This window comes from Carettochelys insculpta, chromosome 14 (assembly GCF_033958435.1).
Source record: "Carettochelys insculpta isolate YL-2023 chromosome 14, ASM3395843v1, whole genome shotgun sequence".
NCBI lineage: Eukaryota > Metazoa > Chordata > Testudines > Carettochelyidae > Carettochelys > Carettochelys insculpta.
In genome coordinates, this window is record NC_134150.1 from 9532921 (window position 1) to 9559159 (window position 26239).

Consider the following 26239-nt stretch of genomic DNA (forward strand, 5'->3'; position numbering starts at 1 on the left):
CCCTCAGACCCCATGTGGAGGTGAAGGTAGAGGATGTGATCACCACTACAACCTTAGGAACAACTGCTGGAGTTTTTTGTCAATCAGGGCTTGGGTCAAATGTGTTTCAGACAGATTATTTCCCCCCTGAACAAGGACTAAATACTCTGTCAGAGAAGGTTTCCCCTCTCATTTTCCTCTATTCACAGCCCACCTCAGAAGAAACATACTTTTGAATTGCAGGGCCAGCAAGATTCCAGATTTGTGGCAGATTAACGCTCCAATTACCTAGCAGGGCTAGAAATTTGAATCTTGTGCCATTGAGAATCTTGGATTAAAATAAGTGTACAGGTGGAACTTCTCTCATCCAGCACCCTCAGTACCTGACTGGTGCCAGATGAGAGAATTTGCTGGACCACAGAACATCAATATTTTCTAGCACGTTACCAACACTTTCACTGCTTACTGGGTTCTTAGAAGACATTTAGTGGTAAATTACAGTTAAATAGAAGCACAAAACAGGACTGGCGGCTGTAAAGAAACTTTATGGGACCACAGAAAACTTATCTACACCCATGGTAAGTGGTTATCCAGCTAACTAAAATCATGCCAGATTACAAATGTTGCCGGATGAGAGTTACAGATTAGAGAAGTTCAACTCGTATTTGTATCTCTTCAATGTAAATTAAGGGAGACTTTTTGCCAGAGTAAGGACTAACTCAACAAGCAGCTTCATTGAGTTGAAGAGGACATTTAGCGTGGTCAAGATCTGCCCCATCTACTCCCTTACCTTTTACTAACATTACTCAGTGCTCTAGTTATAGGATTGCTATGAGCTGCAAAGAAACAGAAACTATCTTTGACTTTGTTTTCAATGCAAGATTTCCTGGAAAAATCTCATGTTGTGTTTTTGTACATGCTGAGTGAATGATATGAGTGCTATAATGGAGACAGAAAATCTTAGGAATGGAGAAGGACTAGTCAACAGATCTGGACTTTTCTATGTACAAGAAGATACCCATTCAAAACTATCATTCAAAAATGTCTTTCATTGTACCATGACCCCTGCAGTGCAATATTTTACAGTGACTCAAATACCTCTCAAAGGATAGGAATGTGTATAAATGGTGTTACAAATGACTTTTCCATGTGCTTTGAGAGAAAATAACCATAACTATGTAAATCAATGGTCTCTACAAGAGAAGCCAATAATGGAGTTCTGTACTTTTGCCATAGATTTTTAAAGTTTCTTTACTCATGTTAACCAGTAAATTGGGACAACAGCACTAGTAGTGATAACCAGTAGTGCACTCTCAGTCAAGCAGTGAAAGGATGAAGAAACATCCTCTTTGAAATTTAGGGGTGATGGTTCTTAAAAGCACTTGCAATACTCTGAAACATTTGCCTACATTAAAATTTGAAAGTGATCCAGTATACCACAGACTAATTTTAATCATAACTCATATCAGGTCTTCTTTAAGCAATTTAAAAATAGTACAACCTTCTCACTCCTTTGCATGAATACCCTGCAGATCCACAGATACCAGCTTTTTATCCAGCAACGTGGATACCTGTGAACCACTTTTGCAGATCATGGACGGATATGGATCCAAATTTTATATTTAAAACCCTACAAATCTGGGGATATCCATGGATCATTTTTGTGGATTGCTGATTAGATATAAACACAAATTTTGAATCCATGCAGGGCTCTAACAATTGTATCAGTAAAAAGATGCTTTATACTGATACAGATATACTAGATCAGAATCAGAATACTTTATATTGGTATAACCATCTTTAAACTGGAATAGCTCCATCCACACTACACACTGTATCAATACAAGTATTTCATTCAGAGGTGTGACTTATTTTTACTTAAATAATTAAACCGCTCAAAATTCTGTGTAGACCAGGCTCCCACTGTGAGCAAATCAGCATGAATTCTCTCCATCTGTTTCTTACAAATGTTTCAGCAGGTGCAGTAAAAAAGATCTGTTGATCATTTTCTCTTCTGCATTCTCTTGCCTGTATAGTTCCCAGTTAGGCGGCATCTACACTACAGCAAACAGTCAATGGAAGTTACGGTTGGAAGATAACGCCTGGCCACTTTCTTGACAGAACAGGCCCCAGAACTCCATCAGATAGTGTCACATGGCCAGTTAGCCCTTCTGGAAGCTCTGGCTAGCCACGCCTTTAAAGGGACCCCTCCACACTCATGTTCCTTGCCTATGCTAAGCCTTGCCTACCTTGTTGAGGGACAGTATACCTACTGCAGGGCTCACACACTTTCTGTGAGAAACTGTGCGCCTTCCAGATAGCCATGGAGCCAGAGCAGCCCCCAGGGGACTTCTGCTGCACCTCATCCTGGACTCCCTCCTCTTCCTCTGGGAGGACAAGCCCAGCATCAACTTCAAGGAGTGTCACAGGCCCATCTGCACTCACCTGCTTAGATGCCCAGGCAGTTCTGGAGGTACACCACTGGTGGGACCGGCTGGTCATGGGGCAGTGAAAGGACTAGCAATGGCTCCAGAATTTCAGAACGAGAAAGGGTGCCATCCTGGAACTCTGCACTTGGCTTGCCCCTACTTGCCACAAACTGGACACTCAGATGTGGCCCACCATGCTCCTGGAGAAGTGGGTCACCATCACCTTATGGAAGCTGGCCACTCCCAACAGCTATCACTCCCTTGGGAACAAGTTTGGCATGGACAAATCCACCATCAGGGACATCCTCATGCAAGTGAGGCATTCTCGGGCTGCAGGCCCTGCATAGAAAGAGCAGTGGATGTCCTGCTCAAGGGGGACACTCAGGGAGTGGGGTGGGGGTGAAGCCCTGCCCTGCCGCCAGGGAACCATGCCATCCCACCCTCACACAGACCTGCTGCCGGGGTAGCAGCCTCACACAGGAGGCTCCCAGAGAGCTCATGGGGAGGGAGACAGGAGGGTGCCACGGATGCCTCTGAGCCCAGGGGCTCCCTCCCACAGTGCCTGACTTGTGTGTTTAGTCCCGTCCCCTTGCAGGTTGTGATGGCCATCAACATGCTCCTGCTGCAGAGGGTCATCCATCTCACCGACCTGGATGCAGTCGTGGACGGTTGTGCTGACCGGGGTTTCCCCAACCTCAACGCAATCGACTGGACCCACATCCCAATCTGTGCCCTGGACCACAGAGCAGTCAGGTTCATCAACTGCAAGGGATACCACTTACTGAAGGGAGGCTGCAAAGAGGCTGGAGAGAGGCTGTTCACCATGGTCACGGATGGCAGAACACACAACAATGGTCTCAAGTTGTGTTTGGAAAGGTACAGTTTGAAAATTAGGAAAAACTTTTTCACTAGGAGGGTGCTGAAGCATTGGAATGGTCTACCCAGGGAGGTAGTTGAGTTTCCATCCCTGGAGGTGTTTAAGTCTCGCCTCGACAAAGCCCTGGCGGGGCTGATCTGATGGGTTTGGTCCTGCTTAGAGCAGGGGGCTGGACTCGATGGCTTTTTTAGGTCTCTTCCAGCTCTATTGTTCTATGATTCTGTGATCACTCCACTGTGCTGTGTGCCCTGATGAACCACTCGAAACAATTGCTTGACATGTATGTTGGGAGGTTGGGCTGGCCACATGACACATGGGTGTTACGCAACTCCAGCCTGTTCCAGAGGGTGGAGGTGGGCACTACATCCCCTGCTGGGAGCTGGCCATCGGGGACATGAATATGTCATTGTGTATTGTGTGGGATGCTGCCTACCCCTCATGCCCTGGCTCATGAAGCCATACTCTGGGCAGTGGGACCCAAGCTATGAACTCTTTAATGCCTATCACTGAATAAATCATTCTGTTACTCTTTAAAGTGCTACATTTCTGCTGTTTTGTTTTGTTGCAGTACAGACTAACACAGCTACCTCTCTGTTACTATACAGATAGGCTGTGTCTACACTACAGACTCCTTTCGAAAGGATGACTTTCGAAACAGAACTCGAAAGCCATTCTTTCAAAAGGGAGCGTCCACACAGAAAAACAGAGATCGAAGGTGCGATCCGCTCTTTCGAAAGTCCCAGAGTGCAATTTCGAAAATGAGCGTCCACGCTATGCAGGGTGCTCTTTCGAAAGTACAGGCGCAGGAAATCCCATGGGCAGGGTTGCATGGCAGATAAACCCTTCCGGGACCACAGCCTGACATCCCCTTAAAGGCCCCCCCATCCCATACGTCAGGCTGCACACGTCAAGGGCCAGCCACCTGTCCCCAGGCTTGCACATTGAGGAGATCAGAGGAAGCACCCCGGGCCCCAATGGAACCTGAGCACCCCCCCATTCCCATCGAGGCCATGGCCAGTGCTCTGGCTGTGGTTCTGGCCACCGCACAGCAGCGGCTACGGGCAGCCAACCTCCTAGCCACCCTCCTGGAAGTCATCCTGAGAGCGTGACATCCCCATCTGGTCCCCTGGGGCTTCCGCCACATATGGAGCTTCCCCACAAGCAGCGACTGGTGGGACCGGCTGGTGTTGGAGGACTGGGGTGACGACCGATGGCTACAGAACTTCTGGATAACCAAGGGGACATTCCTAGAGCTGTGCTACTGGCTCGCCCCAGCCCTCCAGCACCAGGACAGCCGCATGCAGCCAGCGCTCCTGCTCCAGAAAAGGGTGGCCATCGCCCTCTGGAAACTAGCCACTCCGGACAGTCACCGATCTGTTGGCCATCAGTTCAGGGTGGGTAGGGCCACCGTTGGGGCCGTCCTCAATGAGGTAAGCCATGTGCATGCAGGGACAAGGGGATGGGGGGCACTCCGGCATGGGGCACCATCGAGGACCACAGGGCAGCCCCCACCGGGGAAGGGACAGGGACGGGGACAGGGGCCCCAGGGAAGCCTGCCCTGCAGGGACAGGGATGGTCAGGCATGGTACCCCACCCCATGCTCATGACTGCATCCTCCTCCCGCTCCCTGCGGGTCGTCCGAGCCACCAACAGGGTCCTCCTGCGGCAGCTGGTGCATGTCAGGGACCTGGACAATGCCATCCGGGGCTTCAAAGAGTTGGGCTTCCCAAACTGCTTTGGAGCCCTGGACAGCACGCACATCGCCATTCGGGCCCCAGAGTACAGTGGCGGGGCTTTCATAAAGCGTAAGGGCTACCACTCCGTGGTCCTTCAGGCACTCATCAACGCCAACGGTCAGTTCCAGGACATCTGTGTAGGCTGGTCCGGCCGTGTCCATGACACCAGGGTGTTCCGGAACTCGGGGCTTGGCCGCCACATGGCCAAGGGGACCTTCATCCCCCAGAGGGAGCGCCCCACTGGGGACACCACAATGCCACCCTGCATTGTGGCGGACGCGGCCTACTCCCTGCAGGCCTGGCTCATGAGGCCATACATGGGACACACACAGCCCAGCCAGGACGTTTTTAATGAAAGGCTGGAGCGGGCATTTGGCCGCTTGAAAGGGCGCTTCAGATGCCTCCTCACGAGACTGGAGGTTGGCCTCCCCAGTGTGCCAGAAGTGGTTGGGGCCTGCTGTGCCCTGCATAACCTTGTGGAGGCAAAGCACAAACCCTTCATGCACGGGTGGGCCGTTGAGGCAGGGCAAGGGTATGAGCAGTCCCCTGCTGCCCCATGCCGCCAGGCCCAGCAGGATGGGGTGTGGGTACGGGAGGCCCTGTGCCAGGCCTTTGAGCGGGAACTGCAGTAACCACCCCACCCCAATACACACCCCACCACCCCCACACGTGCACAGGTGACCCAGATGGAACCACAAAATAAACACTTTACTTAACCAGTATTACATCTTTGCTGCCTATGTACAGGGAGAGGTATCACAGAAATGGGGGTTGGGGGAACCATATACCTGGGATATCACAGAAAGGGGAGTTGGGGAGAACTATATATAGGGGCGTTGCGGCCCCAGGTGTCACCCTCCGGGCCCTGAGAGGGCCAAAGGTAAGGGAGGAAGGCCCTATTCATTTATGGGGGTTGAGGGACGGGATCCCCTTCGCCCACATCTGCCTCTTCCTCCCCTGGTCTGGGTGGTCCGTCATGGCTGGGCTGGGGCAGGTGGCACGGGGAGGTAGGGGCGCTGATGGGGAGGGGACCCTGTGGGCTCCCTGGGGTCGGCATGGGAGGTGTGGGGGGAAGGGAGAATGGCCTCACCTTGGCCAGCCCTGGCCATCAACATATGGGCCAGCTGCATCAGGGCAGATGGGGGCAGGTGGGTTGGGACAAAGGCAGAGAGGTCAGGCTCGTGGGGAGGGGTTCGCTGCAGGGGGTGGAGTAGGGAGGAGACCGGGGGGCAGGAGATGTCTGGGGTGGGGAGGCTGACCAGAGGACTGGGGAGGTGGTTGAGGTTGGGGGCGGGGAGGCTGACCAGGGGACTGGGGAGGTGCTTGGGGTCGAGGGTGGGGAGGCTGACTGGGGGACTGGGAAGGCGGGGGGGCAGCTGGGTGACAGAAGGATGAGGGATGGTGGGCTGGGGGGGCAGGTGCAGGAGTGGCTTGCCATGGGGCGGCAGCTGGGTCTAGGTGGCCCACCACGGCTCAGGTCAGAGCATCCATGTTTGCCGTGACCCAGTCCCAGGCCTGCCGCTCCATGGCAAGCCACTCCTGCAGCACACCAGTAAGGTCCTGCAAAGCTGCAGTATGGGCAGTGTCCCCCGCCTCCTCATCGCCACCCTGGTGGCGCTGGCGGGTGGCCTGGTGGCGACCCTGCATGGTCCCTGCTCAGGAAGCCAGCCGCTCCTCCTCGCCCTCCGTGGTGGGGCTGGTCCGGCCACTGGCTGCAGGAGCTGTGGAGACAGAAGAGCAGGGGGGAATGGGCCATTAGTCCCAGATGCAGGTCCCCGTGTCCTGCCCCCCCACCAGGGTACATGTCCCTGGGTGCCCCACAGGGGTACCGGGAATGCGCCCCCCCCATGCTGTTCCCCGCTCCCTCCAAGTCTGGGCAGCCCCTGATGCTGTCCCATCTATGTGGTGCTAAGCGCCGCGCATCATCCCCCTGAGAGCCCGGGGAACATAGCTGTCCAGGGTCCACATGCATCTGGACTGGTGGCTGTCTGGGATGCCTGTGGCCACCCCAGGTGGGACCTGACACTCCCTCACTGGGCAGTAGGGAGGCTGGTGTGCACACCACCTACCTAGGGGTCCCTCCGGGAAGGCAGGCGAGGCACGGTCAGACAGGGCCCGCTGGACAGCCCGGATGGGAGGTTGATGATGAGGCCCCCTCACTTGAGCCCTCGTCATCACTGGTGGGGTTGAGTCGCCGTGCTGTCCGCCGTCGCCTGGGGCTGGCTAACGACCCTGGGTGCTCCTCACCCTCAGTCACCGTCTCGGGCTTGGTGTCACTGACCAACATGTCAAGGAAGATGGTGAGGGGTCTGGCCTCCTTTGGCCCCAGGAGGCGGTGGAGCTCTTGGTAGTAGGGGCAAGTTGTGGGGGCTGCCCCCGACCGCCCGGCTGCATCCCGGGCCCAGCAATACCCCTGCCGCAGTTCTTTTACCTTTGATTGGACCTGGTCCACTGTGCGGGAGGGGTGGCCGCGGCTGAGCAGCCCCTTTGCCAGCCACTGGAAAGTGACCGCATTGTGGCGACGGACCCCCGTTTGTTGGAGGACCTCCTCATCCTCCCAGAGGGAGAGGAAGTCCTTGATTTCGGCCTCTGTCCAGGAGGTGGCTCGGCGCTTCAGGGCCTGGCCCGCCTCCTGGGACAACTTCCCCGTGTCTTTGGAGGGCCCCTGGGGTGGGCGGGGGTCCGGGTGGCTGGCCATGGGTCCGGGTGGTGTGGGAGACTGGCTGACCGTTGCGGGGGCTGGTGAGCTGCAGAGCAGCGTGGCTTCACTGCTGGCTGCACGCACTCAGCTTCCTGCCTGAGGGTTTCTGGGAGCCCGCGTCCTCTTAAAGCGCAGCTGGATGCTAAAATCATCGAGCTCCGTCTGTGCTGTGAGTGGCACTGCCGCCTGCCAGCTGATTGCCACCATGGAGGACTCCCTCTTTCGAATAAGGGGGCTGCGGAGCGTCTACACTTGCTCTCTTTTGAAATTATCTTTCGAAGGAGGGCACTCTTCCCATCCCAGGAACGGAGGACTGACTTCGAAAGACCACAGGAGTTCTTTCGAAGTTACTTTCGAAAGAGCGCAGGGTGTGTGTGGACACTCCGCAGGTTCTTTCGAAAGAGCTCAGTCTTCCGATCCTAATTTCGAATGTACTTGCTAGTGTAGACGCGGCCATAGTAAGTTACTGCAGTTTCTGGCAGGTAGACAAGATGATACTCTAGAGCTAGGAGGTCCCTGAGTGCTTCCACAATGGTGGGGCTATCAGCAGTTCTTGACCAACCTTCACAACAAAAAAGAAAACTACTGCTTTCAGTGGGTGAAGTTTGAAATGCTTTGCTTTCAAGTATGTCCTTTTTCCCCAGATTTCCCTCCCCTCAAAATTCTTGAACCTTATTAGAATTAATTTATCTTACAAACCTCTGGCAAGAGGTTTTTTTTTTATTTAAAATATGTAGTCCTTGGCTTTGTCTGTCTATTTAGAGGTCTGATCACTCCTTCCTTAAGCAGGTACAGGTTGAACCTCTCTAGTCCAGCACTCTTTGGACCTGCCCAGTGCCAAATGAGTGAATTTATTGGACCACCGTAGGGTCTAGCAGCATTACCAACACTTCCACAACTTACTGGGCTCTTAGAAGACATTTAAGGGTAGATTACAGCTAACTAACAGCATAGGACACTGAAAGCCAGGGCTGGCGGTTGTACACAAACCATGGGAAACTTGGCCACACTCATGAGAAGTGGTTGTCCAGCTAACTAAAATCATTCCGGATTGGGGATGTTGCCAGATGAGACTGTGCTGGACTAGAGAGGTTCTCCTGTAACGTCATTGTACTTAAAGTCTGAGGCCTGACCTCTTACACATTTCTTATGAGCCTGTATTCAACGGGATGTTTTCACTGAGTGAGGACTGCCAAATAGAACCCTGAAGAATTTTCCAGAATATCTAGCACCTTTAGACTTAGATTATCATAAACTTGGAATATTATTTATATTGGTAGTTTATAATGCATCTATTAGCCAAAAATGACGTCAAAAGAAGTTAAGCAACTACATCCTGAGTAATGCCTGGTATGATTGATTGGTGTGACCCTTGTGGGTATAAGGCGATATTTTGCATTAATTAACAGAGTGATTACAGCCTTTTAATATTAACTTTCATGTTAAAAGTTTTCACGCAGTTCATAAACAAAATGAAATGGGACACAGCCTCTAGAATATTTTGAATTCAGATTTCTAAGAGAAAAGACTTGTTACACTATTACGCACTTTTCTTTGTGATCCAAACTACTTGGTAAGATTGATCATGCTCAGACTTTTCACTAGTAAGCATGGAATTGTGAGATCAGTCACCAGATCCTTATTAGTATTTCCATACATTTACATTTTAAATGTCCATTTTGCTCTTCATCCCCAGTGTTTTAGACTGACTGATTTCCAGGACTGTACATATCTATATAATAATTAGTAACTCGTCTATACTAGCTTCCTCCTTCAAAGGGGATATGTTAATCAGCCCGATCGGAGAACAGCAATGAGGCTCTGCGCTGCATATTCAGCACCTCATCAGTATAATTCCTGCTGCACAAACTTCAAAGTTGCTAACTTTGAAGCAGTGGCAAGCAGTGTAGCTGCAGGCACTTTGAAATACCCACACAACTTGAAATTCCCTTGCTCCCAAAATGTAGATAAGCCCAGTATATTTTAGCATAGAAATGAACCACACCTTTAAAAACCTGATTTTCCCTACTTTTTGTGTCAAAGAACAGTAACCTGGAGTATTGTCTTTTGTATTCCCTCAACATTTTATAATCAACATCTGAAGGAACTTAATTTAATTTCACTGAAAGCTTTACCCTGCAGTGGGCCTCAATGAGCAATAACATTTTTGGATTCAAATGTAGTAGTTAAGTTTGCTTTCCTAATACAGAGTACTGTATCCAAGTTTTATTAGAAAAGCTGTGTCAAGCCAGTGAACTCCCACAGGTTCTTCAAAACTTTATGCCTGGCCCGCTCTGTAGTGTGTTCATAAGTCTTTGGTCCCAGTGTATCATGTAAATGGCAGATTTGAAAAAAGATTACAAATTAAGGAATTGCAATGTCCCCACCACATGACAGCAACCCCTTCTTTTCAGAGCCACATGGCCACTTCTTTCTTCAGTCCCTGCTGGCAGGCCATCAGAACTCTAGCATACACACAACCAACTCTTCTCCAAGCTCACCAGCCCAGCAGCTAACCAGATTCTGCCCATATGCTTCTGCAAGCTCCCTCCTGCGTATCCTCCATTTGATCATCAGTCTTGTTACCTCACCACAGTGGTGCCCTAGAATTGCAGTGTCCCAGGCTCATGCCTTGTGGGGCTATAGGTTAGAGTGGCACTGCTTACTTACATCTGATACTTAGTAGATATTGTCTGGACCTGAGAAGGAATAACTGATTCCGCCTGTCTCAAGAGATCAAATCCCTACATAGTATAAGTTGGGGTTTCTGACTTTTGAGTTTAGGGTACTGCGAAAGTTCATATAAATGATAAGATGCCAGTAATACTGCTAACCCCAAATATTCAAAAATCATCAGTTGGGTTCACAAACAAATAATTTGATTGGTTATATGTAATAGATGTAGTGTTTTTTAATTGGTCTTCTGCTTTTTAGTCTTTAGGGGTCACATTTTGAAGTCTCCACACCTACAAGAGCTTGAATCTTACTTTTTTCCTTTAGAATGCAGGCTGAAGTCATCATACATCTACTTGACTCCTGGCTGGGGCTTTAAGGAAAACGATAATTATAGTGAGACTTGTGACAGATTCATGAGAGCTGGCAATATTGGGCAATACAAATTTCCAGCTAAATCATGTCTGAATTGAAAACATGCACATCCCTCCTTGAAGAGCTTCCGACAGGCTGGAGATTGATATTTAACAGCAGGCTACTGGTAGTGAAATGCCTTGTAGCTACATCTATTCAAGATTATCCTGAGGTCAGTGAGACTGAGTAAAGCAAACCAGTTTTGGCACTAATAAATCCTTTTTGTGATCTGTTCAGGGAGAAGACCCAGTCCACACTCCTACAGAAAGAAAATAATGGTTTTCTAGTAACTGCAGTTAGGGCTTCATGCTTTTGTTTAAGGAAGTGGTTGACATGTAATAAACAAGCCTAAAGTTCCTGATTAGTCATCAGTTCTGCTGACAGATTGCAGATGTGCCTTTCTAACCACGCTGAATGGGACTGAAGGAACAGATCATACACAATTAAGGATTAAAAATCGATTGTTACCATTTTAATAGCATATACTGCAAACATGGGCAAAATAGCACCAAATCCCAATAGCAGGTGGGTGTCCTTTGAAAGTTTAGCACATTTGGTTCATGTTTTCATTTTCCTTCCCTTGTGCTTCTCCTGGTTTTGTTTAAAAATGGAAGTGCTGGAGTATGATTAGAAAGTTCTAATTATATTTCTAGTGTATCTGAAAAAGGAAGTTCTAAAAACCACATGAGAAATTCTTTTCTTATGTAAGGAATGTGGCAGCAGGAACGCAATGCTGCTGAAGGCTGGGAGGAATGTGTCTCCCAGAGATCATTTGCATGAGAATCAAAGGGGTGCATGTGTGATATCTTTCGGGCAAAGCCTAATAGGCAGCAAGTAAGCCATGAGATTTTGTCTATTGTAAACACATTGTTGTAAAATCACAATTTATGCTGACACTCAGTGTGGGAGTTGTGGGATCTCACCAATGCTCTGGGTTGTTGTGGGGGATAGGGCAGTCGCCACAGACATATAAGACATCGATTACACAGGGCTCCCTGGTTCCAAGCACTGTGAGTCAGGGAAAAGAAAAGGTACTAATTGAATGTGCTTGTTGAGTGTGTTGGGTTTTTTTGGGGGGTATATCTTGGGCATACAGCTGTAAGTCTAGCTTGACTAGTTCTCTCCATTTGTTGAAGGATAAAACCTGCCTACTATACTTTTTGTGAAACTTTATGCTGGAGATATTAGGAGCTGAAACTATGGAGTGGTAACTGAGGCCCCACAGAGCTGAAATCACAGGGATCTGCCTCATAGGGGTCCCCAGTAGATGCTGGTAGGTGGTTGGTAAGGGAGTGATGATGGTGGGTGGCTGGTAAGAGGAGCAGCAGTCATAGATGATGGCAGGTGGCCAGTAGAAGGCACGGTGGACAGCATGACTGGTGGGTGGCCGGTAGGCTATCACTGGGATGCTGCAGACAAGTGGACAGCTAGTACTGCCCTGGTGATGTATCTGTGGGCTCTGGGTCTGGGACTACACTGCAAGAGGTACACCCTGTAATGGTGTGTGTGGTAAATTCCAAGAGCCCCAGCAAGAGACTTGGTTCTATAGCATATGGGGATGGTATCTTGTAAAAGGGATTTGTCTCTCCTTTGCTTAGATACACTGCATGTGTCACTGTAAACTTGGGGTAGGTTATGGTCATTAAACAAGCTGTTTCTATCTTAGACTCTGTGCTTGCAAGGCGGGGGGGAGAACTGCCTTACAGGCACCCAGCAAGTGGGGTGAGATTGTCCCAGGCCACTGGGTGGGGGCTCGAGCCAGATGGTTGTATCCTTGACAGGAACCCTCTAGGAGCTGAACCCGGCCCTTCTGGCAGGCACTTGACATTAACAGAAGGGTTAAACTTATAAGTAGAGCAGCCTAGTGAAGTGGATCCAGGAGATCAGTACAGTTTGGATAAGATTCCTAATTTTTGGGTCCTTATCCAAGCTGAAATGCCAGACCCACTCATTCACTGGTCTCAGTCTAAACTCTTAAGCTAGAGAGTTTTGCTGACAAAACTCATGGAGTGTCCACACAAAAAAAATGCATTCTGTCAACAGTAAATTGACAGAACATGGCACTTTTGTCAGCCACCTTATGCCTTCCCCCCATGAGGCAGAATTCTTTTCTCAATAGATTCTGTTGACAGAAATCATGTGTGGATGCTCTTGGGTGGTGGGGGGCGGGAGGGGGGAATCTGTCAATTGCTGTTGATAGATAAGTCCTCCATGGCATTGGCCAGCTGGCCCTGGGAGACACCTTGTCCACAGCAATTACAGCTCTATGCTCCCTGCCTCTGTCCAGTCTTAAAGTTGCAGGGAGCACTGGAAACCCCATGGTAGGAAGTCTTCTTCAGTTGGTCTGTCCCATGAAAGCTCTTTACTATCTGTATGTAATTTTTGTTGTCACAGAGTAAATTAGCTTAGATTATACAGTGGTTTTGGTTCTGCACTCACTGAAATCAGTGAGTGATGGATCAGGACCAGTATACTTGCACTAAAAGTTTCTTCTTAAATAAATCGTTGGCCTGTTTCAAACTACCTGTGGCTGACACTGAATGCTATCTTTTGAAAGATAAGCAAAATCAGTGACCGCTGGTAAGCAAAATGAAGATGAACACTCGAACTTGTTAAATCTTGCTAAAGTTTTTTTTTCTTAATTTTGATTTGCTTTTCATCGTATTGTTGAAGGATATTTGATAGGTTTAACTGCTCACACAAGATTATATTCTACACTCTACGTGCAGAAATCCCATTGGAGTCACTCAGAAAGACATGACAAAACCACAGATGTTAAAATTCGTTAACATTCCAATGCTAGAGGGTTCTTCTTACTCTTTTGCTGGTATTTTATTGAGAGTTGGAAGAAGAGAAACACATTTTTATTTATTTATTTTTAGCTTCAGTGATGCAGTTTATGAACATGCATAGTGAATCAAACACCACCCAGCAGTATGACCCTGTACTCCTATTAAAGCTAATATTTTTAATTATGTGGCATTTTATGTTCTAGCCCCTAGGGGCCATATCAACAGTTATTACATAGGAAACTCCCTGGAGTTTGCCTGACAAAGGAACTCAAGGATGTGGCTAATACACATACACATCCTTTGACTGAGGAGAGGCCAGTGTGTACGATGTTTAGATTTTGCTCTTGTAAAAAGCATGTTGCTTCCTACAAGTGCTCTCACTTTGACATCATGTATTTTACAAGCTTGGAAAGGCTCTAGGGTGTAATGTTTTCAATGACAATGTATAAACTATTCAGAGTAACACAGGAACCCAGACAGGACTCACACTTAATCCCCCTTCCCATTGTCATAGGGGGATTTTCCTCCACATAATGCTTTCAGGAAGGGTCTTTCATATGCTTGGAAGTTCCTGTTTGCAGCGAGCCCCTAGCATTGCCTTACAGATGAAAGATTTTGCAATGGGAATATAATTCTGTTCACCCAAGTATCACACACTACTCTGAATCCAAAAATCATGGCCTTAAGAATAAAACCAGAGTGGCTTAGTTCTGTCTTGGCATTTGGGAGAACTCACTACCTCCCAGAAAGCCACTATAGGAACGTAGAGCTTAAAAATAAAAATATTTGTCCCAAAATGCTATAAGCTGCTCTAGCTCTTTAGTAAGCTCAGCACACTTTGTAGAGAAAGTTTTATTCTTTCCCCTGTACAATCAGATAATCTAAGGAGAATCTTAAAAACATCAAAAAGAAGAACAGAAGCTAGTATTGAATATTTAAAAAAAAATTAAAATAAGTCTCTGGACATTCTATTCAATGGGTGCCATCACCAACACCAGAAATCAAAGCTGATATGACACTTCTGGCTAACTGAGCAGCCAAACCTAAAGCTATTTTGGTAACAGTAGCACTTTCTTTGATTGCTTTCCAGTTGTGTTTTTGTGTATGTCTGCCTGTGACATCTCCTGAATGGATATGTAGGCCAGCAAGTCTATATGATCCCTGCTCATTTTGAGTCAGCAGAACTCACTAGAATGCTAGTGTGATTCTCTTCTGCAGCATTTGCTCCTACAATTGCACCTTTCACAGGTGCTGCTGTATTTGCAAATCAAACCTTTGAGAATACCTATGGTACACAGGGATGGAGAGATGTGAGTGAAAGCCAGAAGGCACTTCTCTGTGCTGAGTTGCACTCCTCTTTACCTTTGCTGCAGGAATGCCTATGGAACAAGCACCCTCCTATGGCCAAATGTGCCGCCAATCTTCACACAGGAAAAGTTAGCTTGAAACTATGTAAACCAGGTTCACCCACCCTTAGTCTCCTCTGCTCAGCTTTCTGTAACAGAAGCTTCTACTTTGGCACCAAGCAAATCCACTGCATATATCACACATGGTGTTGGCATTCAAACACCAGAGAAGCAACTGCACAACAGTCCAGCAAAACTAGATAGAAGGTCATAGCCAAGCCCACTAAGTTGTTTTGTTTCCCACTCCTCAGCCCTGATCTGTGCTAAGCAACAGTGCTATGCCCAAACACTGAGTGGATACACTGCTGCCTAGGTGTGAGCAATTAGCATAGATGTGAACAAACCATGTTCAGTATCTAGCAGTGATTGCAACCTGCAGCCACAATAGAAAAGCACATTGGTTCTCAGCTTGGGACAGGTTCTGAGGCAGCCCCTCCCTGGTTATCTTCCATGCTGAGAACATCTCTTAAAGGAAGCCCTGGTTAAGTGACTGCCCTCCTCACAGAAGCTGACACTCCACAATAAAAACCTTCTGAAAGGCTAGGAGGAGCTGTGCTCCTAAGACTGTGTTCAGGGAAGAGGGAGAGTTAAGGGAGGAAGGTGGAGGACCATAGGCAGCAAAATAGTGTTTACAGTCTCCATGCCAAAGCGCATAGCCAGTCTGAGTTTCCGAAGATTCTGCAGCACTCAGGGGCCCAGTAGTTTTTCAGAGCCTCTCGGCATTGCCCCTCATTTCGCTTTTCTGCAAGTGGGGAAAGCAAAAGCTTCTGAGTGGGTGATCTCAGGGTGTGCTATGGGAGTGTATCATCCAGGCATATTACCAGTGACTTCAACAGTAGGGCCACTTTTTAAAAGTTATATAAACTGAAAACTAAATCAGGGGATCATGTCCAACAGACACAATCCTCTAAAACGCCAGGCCCATACCTGCTGCCATCTCATTTTTTTCCCTTCAGAAAAGCAAGCTAGCCATCTCTAAGTTGTCCTGGCTGAAATTACAATAAACAGCTAATGTGAAGCTCACAGAACACAGAGGAATATACAGAATCCTGTACCCCTGTCCTGAATGAGGAGCAGACTACCTAAGGAAAAGGGTGAAGAATCTCAATAGAAGTGATTCTGAATCATGGAGTTTGACCATTGTAAAATTTACATTTTTCTATTACTCTACTGTGAAATAGAGAATGATGCCTCTCTCACCCTGCAGTAAAATACATTCTGTCCACTGACTGCTAAACAAACAGAAGCGCTTCAAATGGAGCATACAAGCAGAATGGCATGGATGGTGATGTGGATACACCCTCGAGGGTCACCTACCAAAAATAACCCTTACAAAGACACACTGCATGATGCCACAGTTTCTTGGAGTGTCTGAGATACCTTGGATTGAATCAAAGTATATTTGAGGGTTATTATTTTCAGATGTTAAACAACTGGAACATCTATGTTGGTAGCAGGATGGTTTGTTTACCTGATACCCATCCAAAGATTTGATGGTATTAAGGTCGGCTAAGTTTTTAAGTGAAAGCTCTTACTACTTATCAGCTGAAGTTTTAAGGCAGAGATAGAAGAGGTGCAATTACTTAGTGTACAACTCAGTTTCAGCTATCTGCATGGAGTGGGATTTTCCCCGCACAGTGCATTTTTTCATAGGAAAGACTTTATGCTACCAATATGAAACCATTGGTCTTTATCACCAAGCAACCACATCACTGAGACATAAATAGCTGTGTCTCACAGTACATACTTTCTACCCAGCCTTCCCTCTACCCATAGCATTGAACATTCAGGCAAACAGTCTTCCAGCTGGTAAATGTGGTCTGTTCTATGTGTGGTTTGTAGGCACCCACAGATGGTGTTACTCCACTGCAGTGTGTGGGGAGAAGGGGGAATCATCACAAGCAGCTGCACCTTAAATTTCACAGTGATGAAAGAGGCCTCATTGTTCTATAGATACAATTAGGGATGAGTTTATTTTCCCAGCAGTGATGCGTAAAAGGGGTTTTAATTTTTGACAAATCTTCTACCCATTATAGACAAAACAAAAAATTCCTCAGACTGTATACTGCATAGTGGAAATCAAATCCAAAACAAAAGCGGTCTCCTTCAGAAACTTTTCACTGGCCAAACTACAACTTTTCCAGGTGCTCCTTTACTTTTCACAAGTTTTTTTTTTCCTTTATACTCTGAGATCTTTTGCAAAAAAAAGCAATCAGACATAACACCAGTTGTAAAAGATTAAAGCGGCTGTCAAGGGTAGTAGCCTCAGTTCAAAACTTTTACTCAGAGGCCTGTGTGAGTGTAATTCTTATCTGATCAATTTCTGTGGAATAAACTGCAAGGGAGCTTGGATGCATATATTCTGCCGACAAGTAGGAAAGGAACAGAGTTTCTAACCTAGATGAGAGAGTGCTCCCTGCCCTAGGGCCTGATACCCATTAGCCAGTGAAATTAAGGAAAGATCATTAAGTGGAGACCAGAGAGACACAGTGCAGCTGTCATTTCAGCCGGTACTGTATGTAATACACACACACACAAAAGCCAGAAACTCTGTGAAAACATCACTACACTCTGCAAAAGCTATAGCTCGGGGAATGGGAAAGACCCAGTAAATCGTACTCTTACCCCCTCCATTTTTGTAGCAGAGGTAGGGAAATCTCCAGACATTGGCCAGGTCCACTGCGAATCCAATGACGGAGAGAAGGAAATCGATCTTCTTGCCCCAGGTCTCTCTGTCCTGCTGCCTCCCGGCGCTGTAGTGCAGGCTGGAGGGGGCCGGCAGGAGGCTGCTGCTGGTGTATTGCACCCCATTCTGCTCCTTCACCAGGATCAGCTCCACGTCCTTCTTGAGGGGCGGCGGGCCGGAGCAGTCCTGTGAAGGAGCCACCGCCGACACTCTGCGCTCGGGCTGGCTCTGTTTGTTCATGCTGGCCCGGAGCAGCGGCAGAAGCGCTCAGGAGGGGGAACGCGGGGGGCGGGGGGGACGAGACAACGGAAGTACACTTCCCACTGGAGGCGACTCTGCGCTCACCAGCCCGCCGGTGTTATAGTGGCAGGAGCCGGCGCGGCCGGAGTGGAGCATGCAAATGAGCGTGGGGGGGGGGGGGGAACCGGGGCGGCTCTTCCTCGCGGTGGCGACCGACTCCGGGCGCTTTCCCGGCACCTGCTGCCCCGCTGTTCCACCCAGGTCAGGCCCGCAGCCAGGGGCGCCGGAAGGCGCTAGGCGGACCCGAGGCTGGGCAAGAGCAGGACACTGCCCGCTGCTAGCCCCGGTACCCACATCCCGCTGGCTAAATAGGGACCGGCCCGGCCACTCCCCTGGCACCTGAACATGCCCAGCCTCGCTGCGCCAGCGCCACCCCGCCCCCGCCGCCCCGCGCCTGGCGCCGAGGCAGGGCTGGTCCCCGGGCGGCCAGCGCCGCAGCTCCTCCAGCCCTGCAGCGGCTCGGGCGGGCGGCAGCGCCTCGGCTTGGCTCGCGGGGCTAGATGCAGGGCAGCGCCGCCCTGCAGGGGCTGAGCGGGGCAGGCGGCTGGGAGCGTGGGGAGCGCCGGAGCTGGACTGGGGGAGCGGCTGGATCACCTCGCGGGCACTGACACTCGGGGCCCGCTCCGCCGGCACAACCTGCGGGCTCCGCCCTGCCCGGCCCGGGCCCGGTACCTGCGGGAGCCCGGAGAAGTGGGGCGGGGGACAGGGGCTGCCCGCACATGGGGATCTCTGACTGACCGGGCGGCGCAGCCGCAGCAGCGAGTTCTGCACCAGCCTGAGCCGGGCCCTGGCTCCCGCACCGGCTCCGGGCACAGCCACGTCTTAGAGCGCCCCGGGGCCACTGGCACCCGTATAGTCCTGTTCCTGCCTTTAGATTCGGGCACAGCTCCTTCTCCTGCTGCTGCCTCTCCACAGGGCCCCTGAGGCAGTGCCCAGGCTTCTCCCACCTCCCTCTCCCACTCCTCACGGCCCCCACCCCCTGAGGCAGTGCCCAGGCTTCCCTCACCTCCCTCTCCCACTCCTCACAGCCCCCATCCCTGAGAGAGTGCCCAGGCTTCTCCTACCTCCCTCTCCCACTCCCCACAGCCCCCATCCCTGAGAGAGTGCCCAGGCTTCCCCCACCTCCCTCTCCCACTCCTCACAGCCCCCATCCCTGAGAGAGTGCCCAGGCTTCCCCCACCTCCCTCTCCCACTCCTCATGGCCCCCACCCCCTGAGGCAGTGCCCAGACCTTCCCAACCTCCCTCTCCTGCTCATGATTCTCACACTCCTTGAGGCAGTGTCCAGGCTTCCCATATACACCCTGTCCTGTGCCCTACTGCACTGCACAGGATAGCATGCACACACATACACACCATAAAGCCTCCATACTCCCACTGCCCTCCAAGTACACTCACCAGCAAGACAGATGGGGCACACTCACTGCACACACCCTCCCTGCCACTACAGGCCAGCCACACACACTTTTCCCTTGGGCACATACTATGCACACATTCCTGGGTCTCATCACCCTACTCTTCATATGCACGTTCCACACCACAGCTACAGCCTAAGTCATACTTGGTTAGGAACAATCCCCTCCAATAGACCAGAGGTTCCCAAGCAGGGGTACCTATACCCCCTAGGAGGTAGGCAAATGTTTTCCAAGGAGTATGCCTGCTTGTCTAGATGTTTGTCTAGTTTTACAGTAGGCTTCATAAAAAGCGCCAACAAAGTCAGTACAAACTAAAATTTCATATAGACAATGGCTTGTTTGTACTGCTCCCTTTACTGCAGACTGAAGTGTAACTACAATGTTGATATTCCAACTGATCAATTGATTTTATAATTATATGTTCAATAATAATGTGCTATGTTTGTGCTTTCATGTCTGGTTGTATAAGCAAGTAGTTTTTAAAGGTGAATTGTGGAGGTACATGTGAGAATATAACATATGAGCTGTGTCTACACGTGCATGCTACTTCGAAGTAGCGGCACTAACTTCGAAATAGCGCCCGTCGTGGCTACACGCGTCGGGCGCTATTTCGAAGTTAGCTTCGACGTTAGGCGGCGAGACGTCGAAGTCGCTAACCTCATGAGGGGATCGGAATAGCGCCCTACTTCGACGTTCAACGTCGAAGTAGGGACCGTGTAGATGATCCGCATCCCGCAACATCGAAATTGTGGGGTCCTCCATGGCAGCCATCAGCTGGGGGGTTGAGAGACACTGTCTCTCCAGCCCGTGCGGGGCTCTATGGTCACCGTGTGCAGCAGCCCTTAGCCCAGGGCTTCTGGCTGCTGCTGCTGCAGCGGGGGATTCATGCTGCATGCACAGGGTCTGCAACTCGTTGTCGGCTCTGTGTATCTTGTGCTGTTTAGTGCAAGTGTGTCTGGGAGGGGCCCTTTAAGGGAGCGGCTGGCTGTTGAGTCCGCCCTGTGACCCTGTCTGCAGCTGTGCCTGGCACCCTTATTTCGATGTGTGCTACTGTGGCGTGTAGACGTTCCCTTGCTGTGCCTATTTCGATGTGGTGCTGCGCAACGTCGGTGTTGAACATCGACGTTGCCAGCCCTGGAGGACGTGTAGACGTTATTCATCGAAATAGCCTATTTCGATGTCGCCACATCGAAATAGGCTACTTCGATGTAGGCTTCACGTGTAGACGTAGCCATGGAGATACAACTATCTCATGGAGCTAGGAGGGCCCTTCAAAGGTCATTGAATCTTGTTCCCTGCATTTGCAGCAGGACTTATCACCAACCTTGGCAGATTTTTTGGTAATCTATTTGTCCCAGATCCCTAAATGGCCCCCTTGAGAAGTAAGCTGACAACCCAGAGACTAGCAGGCTAATGCTCATGCCACTGAGCTATCCCTCCCACACAAAAGGGAACTTGTAGTCTGAAAAGGTTGAAAGCCATTGCTTTAAATATACACACCAGAAACCAGCAGAATACATGCACAACCCTGACCCCTCTCAGTTAGGAGCACCTTGGCATCTGGGGGCAGGGGAGGGGAGGAAATCTGCAATGAAGAGGGGATGCCTTTCTTTGCGGTCTACCACACTAGCCCTGCTTGCATTTGGGACTGGAAGTTCCTCCTGGAGCAGAAGCTATGGATGATTCACCAAGGAGCTTTTTGACCTTGGCTGCCCTCTCTCCATGCGATTGAATTACTGCATTAAATAATCCACCCAGACCTCCCTCATGGAGCCTCTGGCTAGTCCCTTCCCAGCAAACAAGATAACGATTTGCTATGAGCATATGGGATCATCTCCCCACCCCAAGGGGAATTAGTGTGGGAGTTGATCTTGGTTTGTATGAGATTGGTAGGTGAGCAATCGGGTAAGCTCCCCTGCCACTTATTTATAATATGTGTGATAATTGCTTTTAGGTAGAAAGTGTGATCAGTCTGGCTAAAGTAATATCTGTGCACCCTCAAGGTAAGAAAGTCCTCAATTGGATTTGTAAAAAGTTGCTTAATCTTGAATCTGTCAGGATCTTGTTATGCCTAATGGGACCTGACAGCTGATTGAGTTACAGGCAGGAGAAGGGAATACTAAGTGTGGTAAGAAAGCTCAGTGGGGCAAAGCAAGATGGCAAATAATGGTGTGCTACTTTCCAGAGGGAAGAGGCATTACTTTGGGGTGGGTGTAATTTGATTCAGATTGGTGAATGACTTTGGTTGCTTTGAAGTTGGATTTAACTGTCCATTTAAGTGTATAATGTGAACAAGTGTGTCTTATCTATGGAAGCTCATAACCCAATAAATTTGTTAGTCTTTAAGGTGCTACAGGACTGCTTGTTAAACTGGAGATGCCCTGAAAGCTCTAACATTTAAAAGTAGGCTGGGACACTGTAGAAGACCCTCTTGCACTGGCATAAGAGTTGTCTAGATTTAGTATTCTGCTCCCAAATTTCCACAAAGGCAGATAGACCTATCTACTTATACTTCTACTCCATAAAGGCATTGTCAACAGGGTCTGAATCCATGGCCTGGCAACATAGCACAGACCTCTCCCACTGGAGATGAAGAGCTAGTTCCATTACCTGGAAGCAAGAGTAGGCTGTTATCCATCATGAGGACCAGCTGCTTGGAGAGAATGTGACAAACACTGAGTCAATACCCAATATTTTAGGTAAATAAACTGGATACCTTCCAAATGATCCTGACTTTGCCAGTAGTCAACAGATAATATCAAAAGGCTGACCACAAGTAAAATTGTAAAGAATATGAAGCTTGCCTCCTGCCCTCTTGAACTGAAAGTTTTACAGATAAAAAGCAATTAATGTGAAGGTACAAAGGAAATGAGCATACCCCTATTCATATATTGCCTTTAATACCCCATGATAGTAAATTCCTTTACAAGTTTGATTGTATACAGCCCATAAATGGAGCTGCCTCTGGGGTGGAAGGCAGTGGCTGCTGAAGTTGCACCTTATCCACAAATTTTAAGACAGGAAGTGAAAAAGAATAAATTGGAACTTAATTACTAATACAGAGTAGTTTTTAGCATTCCAGAATAGAACTAATGGCAGGAGGAAGATTGGAATAAATAGAAAGCCAGGAAGAGAGGGAACGGGGTGAGAGAGGGGAGGTCAAAGTGTTGTGCTCTTTGACAGTTCTACTTGGGGAAGACTGATTTAACTTAGGACGTGATGGAAGGTCCCAAGAGATGCTTCATTAGTATGTATCCTGACCACTCTAAGCCCTTCCTAGCTAGCACTAACTGCCTGTGGGACTGTACCTCACCTTGAAAATAAAGCAGGGCCTTTCGGATTCTTGTAGCACTCTATTTCCCCTTCCAACTAAGCATTTTGACTACAACATATCTCTGGGGCAGTGTTCTCTGTAAGCTGAGTACTTGGGTAGCTGCCCAGGAGCAATTCAGGTGCCACCCTGCTGATTAGCAGAATGCCCATATCCACCCACAGCTGGCAGCATGTATTTCTGCTGATGGTGCACATCTGCACATGCCTGGGTGCATGGAACAAAATTTATTCTGCCCATTGATGGGAAAAAAATAGAGGGAATACTACCAAAGGCTGAATCATTCACTGTTTAGCCATTCTGCACGAAAGCCAGGAGGTGATGGTTGTAGTTGTATTAGGCTACAACTTTATTCAGTTAAAATATCTGGTAATACTTGATAGTAAATTGTGCAGCGCAGGACAGCAATATTTTTACATCATTTCCACATAATCTCCAACCTGGTGCCAGTCATCCTGCTGGTGCCCTTAGCATCTGCTTATCAGAAGCTGGGAATGGGCAACAGGTTCATTCTCTCTAGGGTCCCTGTCACTGCTCACTCTCAGAAGACAATACTGGACTAGATGAACCTTTGGTCTGACCCAATATGGCCATTCTTATGTTTATATGGTGATCCCCCATTGCCCTCCCCTGTTAGGAAGGTTAAGGGTTGAAAAAGCAGCAGGAGGTTTTGCTCCCTCCTACATTTTAGTCCTTTCCTTATTCAGGTCCCTTAAGAGATGACTTATTTTTACATCCATTTTGAATCCATTTTAGTTGATAACTGCATCCATTCTTGACTGAGTTTCTTCACTGGATATTCCCCACCAGTTTTACATCTTACATTGTGACATTATAGCTTAAGCCTCCTACCCCTTTTCACCCAGTCCTAGAACTGCTGGGGAAAAGGCAAAAACCAAAACTGAAACCAACCAACTAAAAAAAACACCAAACCCACCCCACCTCTGCCAGTGCGTCAGGGAAGGAAAAAGTCCTTCTCCCTTCCCTCCCTGCCTAAGGAAATAAGCAACTCGCATAATGTATACAGTGGGTCCAGAGGGAGATCAGATCTTTTTCCAAGTTCATAAGTGGGTTTTGTCTGATCCCAATGAAAGAGGACCTTTACATGGCTTCATGAGTAACAAATACCACCCATACTCTTTGGGTCACCAGGAAGGACAATGTAGTGTTCTCACTGGGTCTCGTCTCTCCTTTCTTCCACCTGTTGTAGGGGAGCCCTTACAGAGGCAAAGCCTCTCTTTTTCTCACTTGCCAGACAAAAGCACACTGCTTGGGAAGATAAACACATTAGTGATGTGCCACTTTCTGTGGGAGCATTACCCTCCCCACATGACTTTCTGTTGTGGAGAGCTCATGCAACTGAGCATAAAGTGAGACAAATAACAAAGACCAGGATAGAATCTTGTCTTTTTCCAGATCTAGGCTCCATTGTATGGGTTAACCCAGCAGTCTGTTTTTGAGGATTGTTGGTTACTTCTCAATAAAGAAGCAGTTTGTACCTAATAAGCAAGAATAATTATTTTATAAAACTGTGATGGGGAATGCGGTTGGCCTTATGTATATTGATTCACTAGTCAAAACCAATATATATAGATATAGATATGATGTATTGCACTAACTCTAAAGGAAGGTCTTTTTGATGTCCCAAATACAGAACCTTCCTGCCCAATACGGGATGGATGGTTACCCTACTAGCATTACAGTGTCCTTGTCAGTGGGTTGAAGTTTCAGTTCTTGCTCAGAATGAAGATTAATGCCTACTTTATCATCAATTCCTATAGCAATTGAGTGTTCACTAATTTTTCTCTTCTTAAAAGATAAGCCTACCCTCTTTTGTTGTATGATATCTGATTGAAAATGTTTAATCTTAGTTTTCCTTGCAGGATGCAAACTGTGGCTGACCCATGTTTCATTGATGTATAGGCTTCCGGGCTTGGACTAGGGCTGGAGCTCTAAGACCTGGCAAGGAGGGAAGGTTGCAAAGGTCAAGCTCTTGCATGAATCCAAATACCTACTTAGCAATGAAATAGACCCACAGCCTGGGCCTCATGAGCATCATTCACTTGGCCACAAGTTTTTCTACTGTGTAAACATGCTTTTTGTTGCACTGAGTTAGCTGTTAAGGCTGAGGGCCAGAAGGTTCCCAGAACTGCTGTAGACATACCTAAGCTAAAAGTTACATAGTGGCTATTTAGCCCTTCTTTTTTCTTCCTCCTCTCCTTTTATTTTAGTGGTACTGACCTCTTGAGATGTACCTGTTGGAGGAATTATTGAAGAGGCTTTTTACTTGTTATTGCTTGTAGGAATTGTGAGAAAGCACTGGTCTCATGGAATTATGTACATGTCTCCAAATCAAGGTAGTCACAAACTACTTCATTAGTATTTTTATTAGTGACTATAGGCCCCAGCCAAGACTGTATAGTGCCAACACAATAGACCATAAGCAAAAAGTGAGAGCCAGCCTCACAGATCTTACAGTCTAATAAACATGAAGACTCTCTGAAATTTAGATGAGCTTGAGATTTAGAGGCAGTTTTTCCACATTAGACTGCATATAAAGGGCATTAGCTTTTAAATATGACCCTAAAACTTTAGGAACTTATGGCCTGTTCCAGTTCCAGCTGAGTCTTTAGGCACAAAGTTAAGGTGCACACTCTCTCCCTTTATCTTTGTGAAAGTCTGTCTTCAATACTTACAATAAATGGCAGCATGAACAAAGTAAAATGTGGTTTATTTGACTTTCTGTGCAAAGAGTAAGAAAAGAAGAGTCCCCCAAGTGTATCCTCTGCAATTCTGAATATTAAACACACTTGGGTTCAGCTTTTACCTGTAGAGACACAGCTCCCATTAACTTTAACAAGACTCATGCTCAGCAACCAAAAGCACAAATGGGGCATCAAAGTCCTCTCATCTCAACTGGAAAACAGCAAGTGATTAATTAATTTCACAAAATCTAAAGAAAATAATAAAAACATGAATTATTCACTGTGGGGGATTGCTACTTGTACTTGCCAACATTTGCGGTCAACTTATGCCTTCTGCTTCAAATACAACAATCCCTTTATGGCCAGGCAGAATTACATACCAAATATATTGAGAGCAAATTAGTAGATTTTCTACTTGTGTAAATCCTATGACTTGTCATCTTTGGCTTGCTAAGAAAACCCATGAAAAAGTGATTTGTATTAAATAAGCTGCCTTCCAAATGAAGAATGTGTGAGATCTGTGGTTCATGCTGTCAACTCGTATTTCTAGCACAGCCATCCGGGCTTGGGCCTAATTGTTCTAAGTGCTGAACATGCAGAGGAATTGTACAAATGCTTTAAAATTAGGTTTGCTTTTAATATCTAAAGATGACAATCTTTGTGTATGGCATATTCAGATCAACTCAATGGGGGAGATAAAAGTGTCTTCAGTGGATATATGTTTTTCAAAAATTCTGTAGGCCAATGGATGCTATGAGGTCTTGGTCCAAAGCCCAGTGACTTCAGTGACCTTATGG

The 26239-nt window shown here is 48.0% G+C and overlaps 1 protein-coding gene across 1 annotated transcript in view; it reads right to left on the reverse strand.

Annotated features, from left to right (window-relative positions):
• Positions 1-17933, reverse strand: part of SLC6A2 (solute carrier family 6 member 2) — a 154469-nt gene extending 136536 nt beyond the window's left edge. The window contains exon 1 of the mRNA XM_075008453.1: positions 17633-17933. Within this exon, the coding sequence (XP_074864554.1) occupies positions 17633-17933 (301 nt within the window). The remainder of the gene's footprint in view (positions 1-17632) is intronic.
• Positions 17934-26239: the final 8306 nt, after the last annotated feature.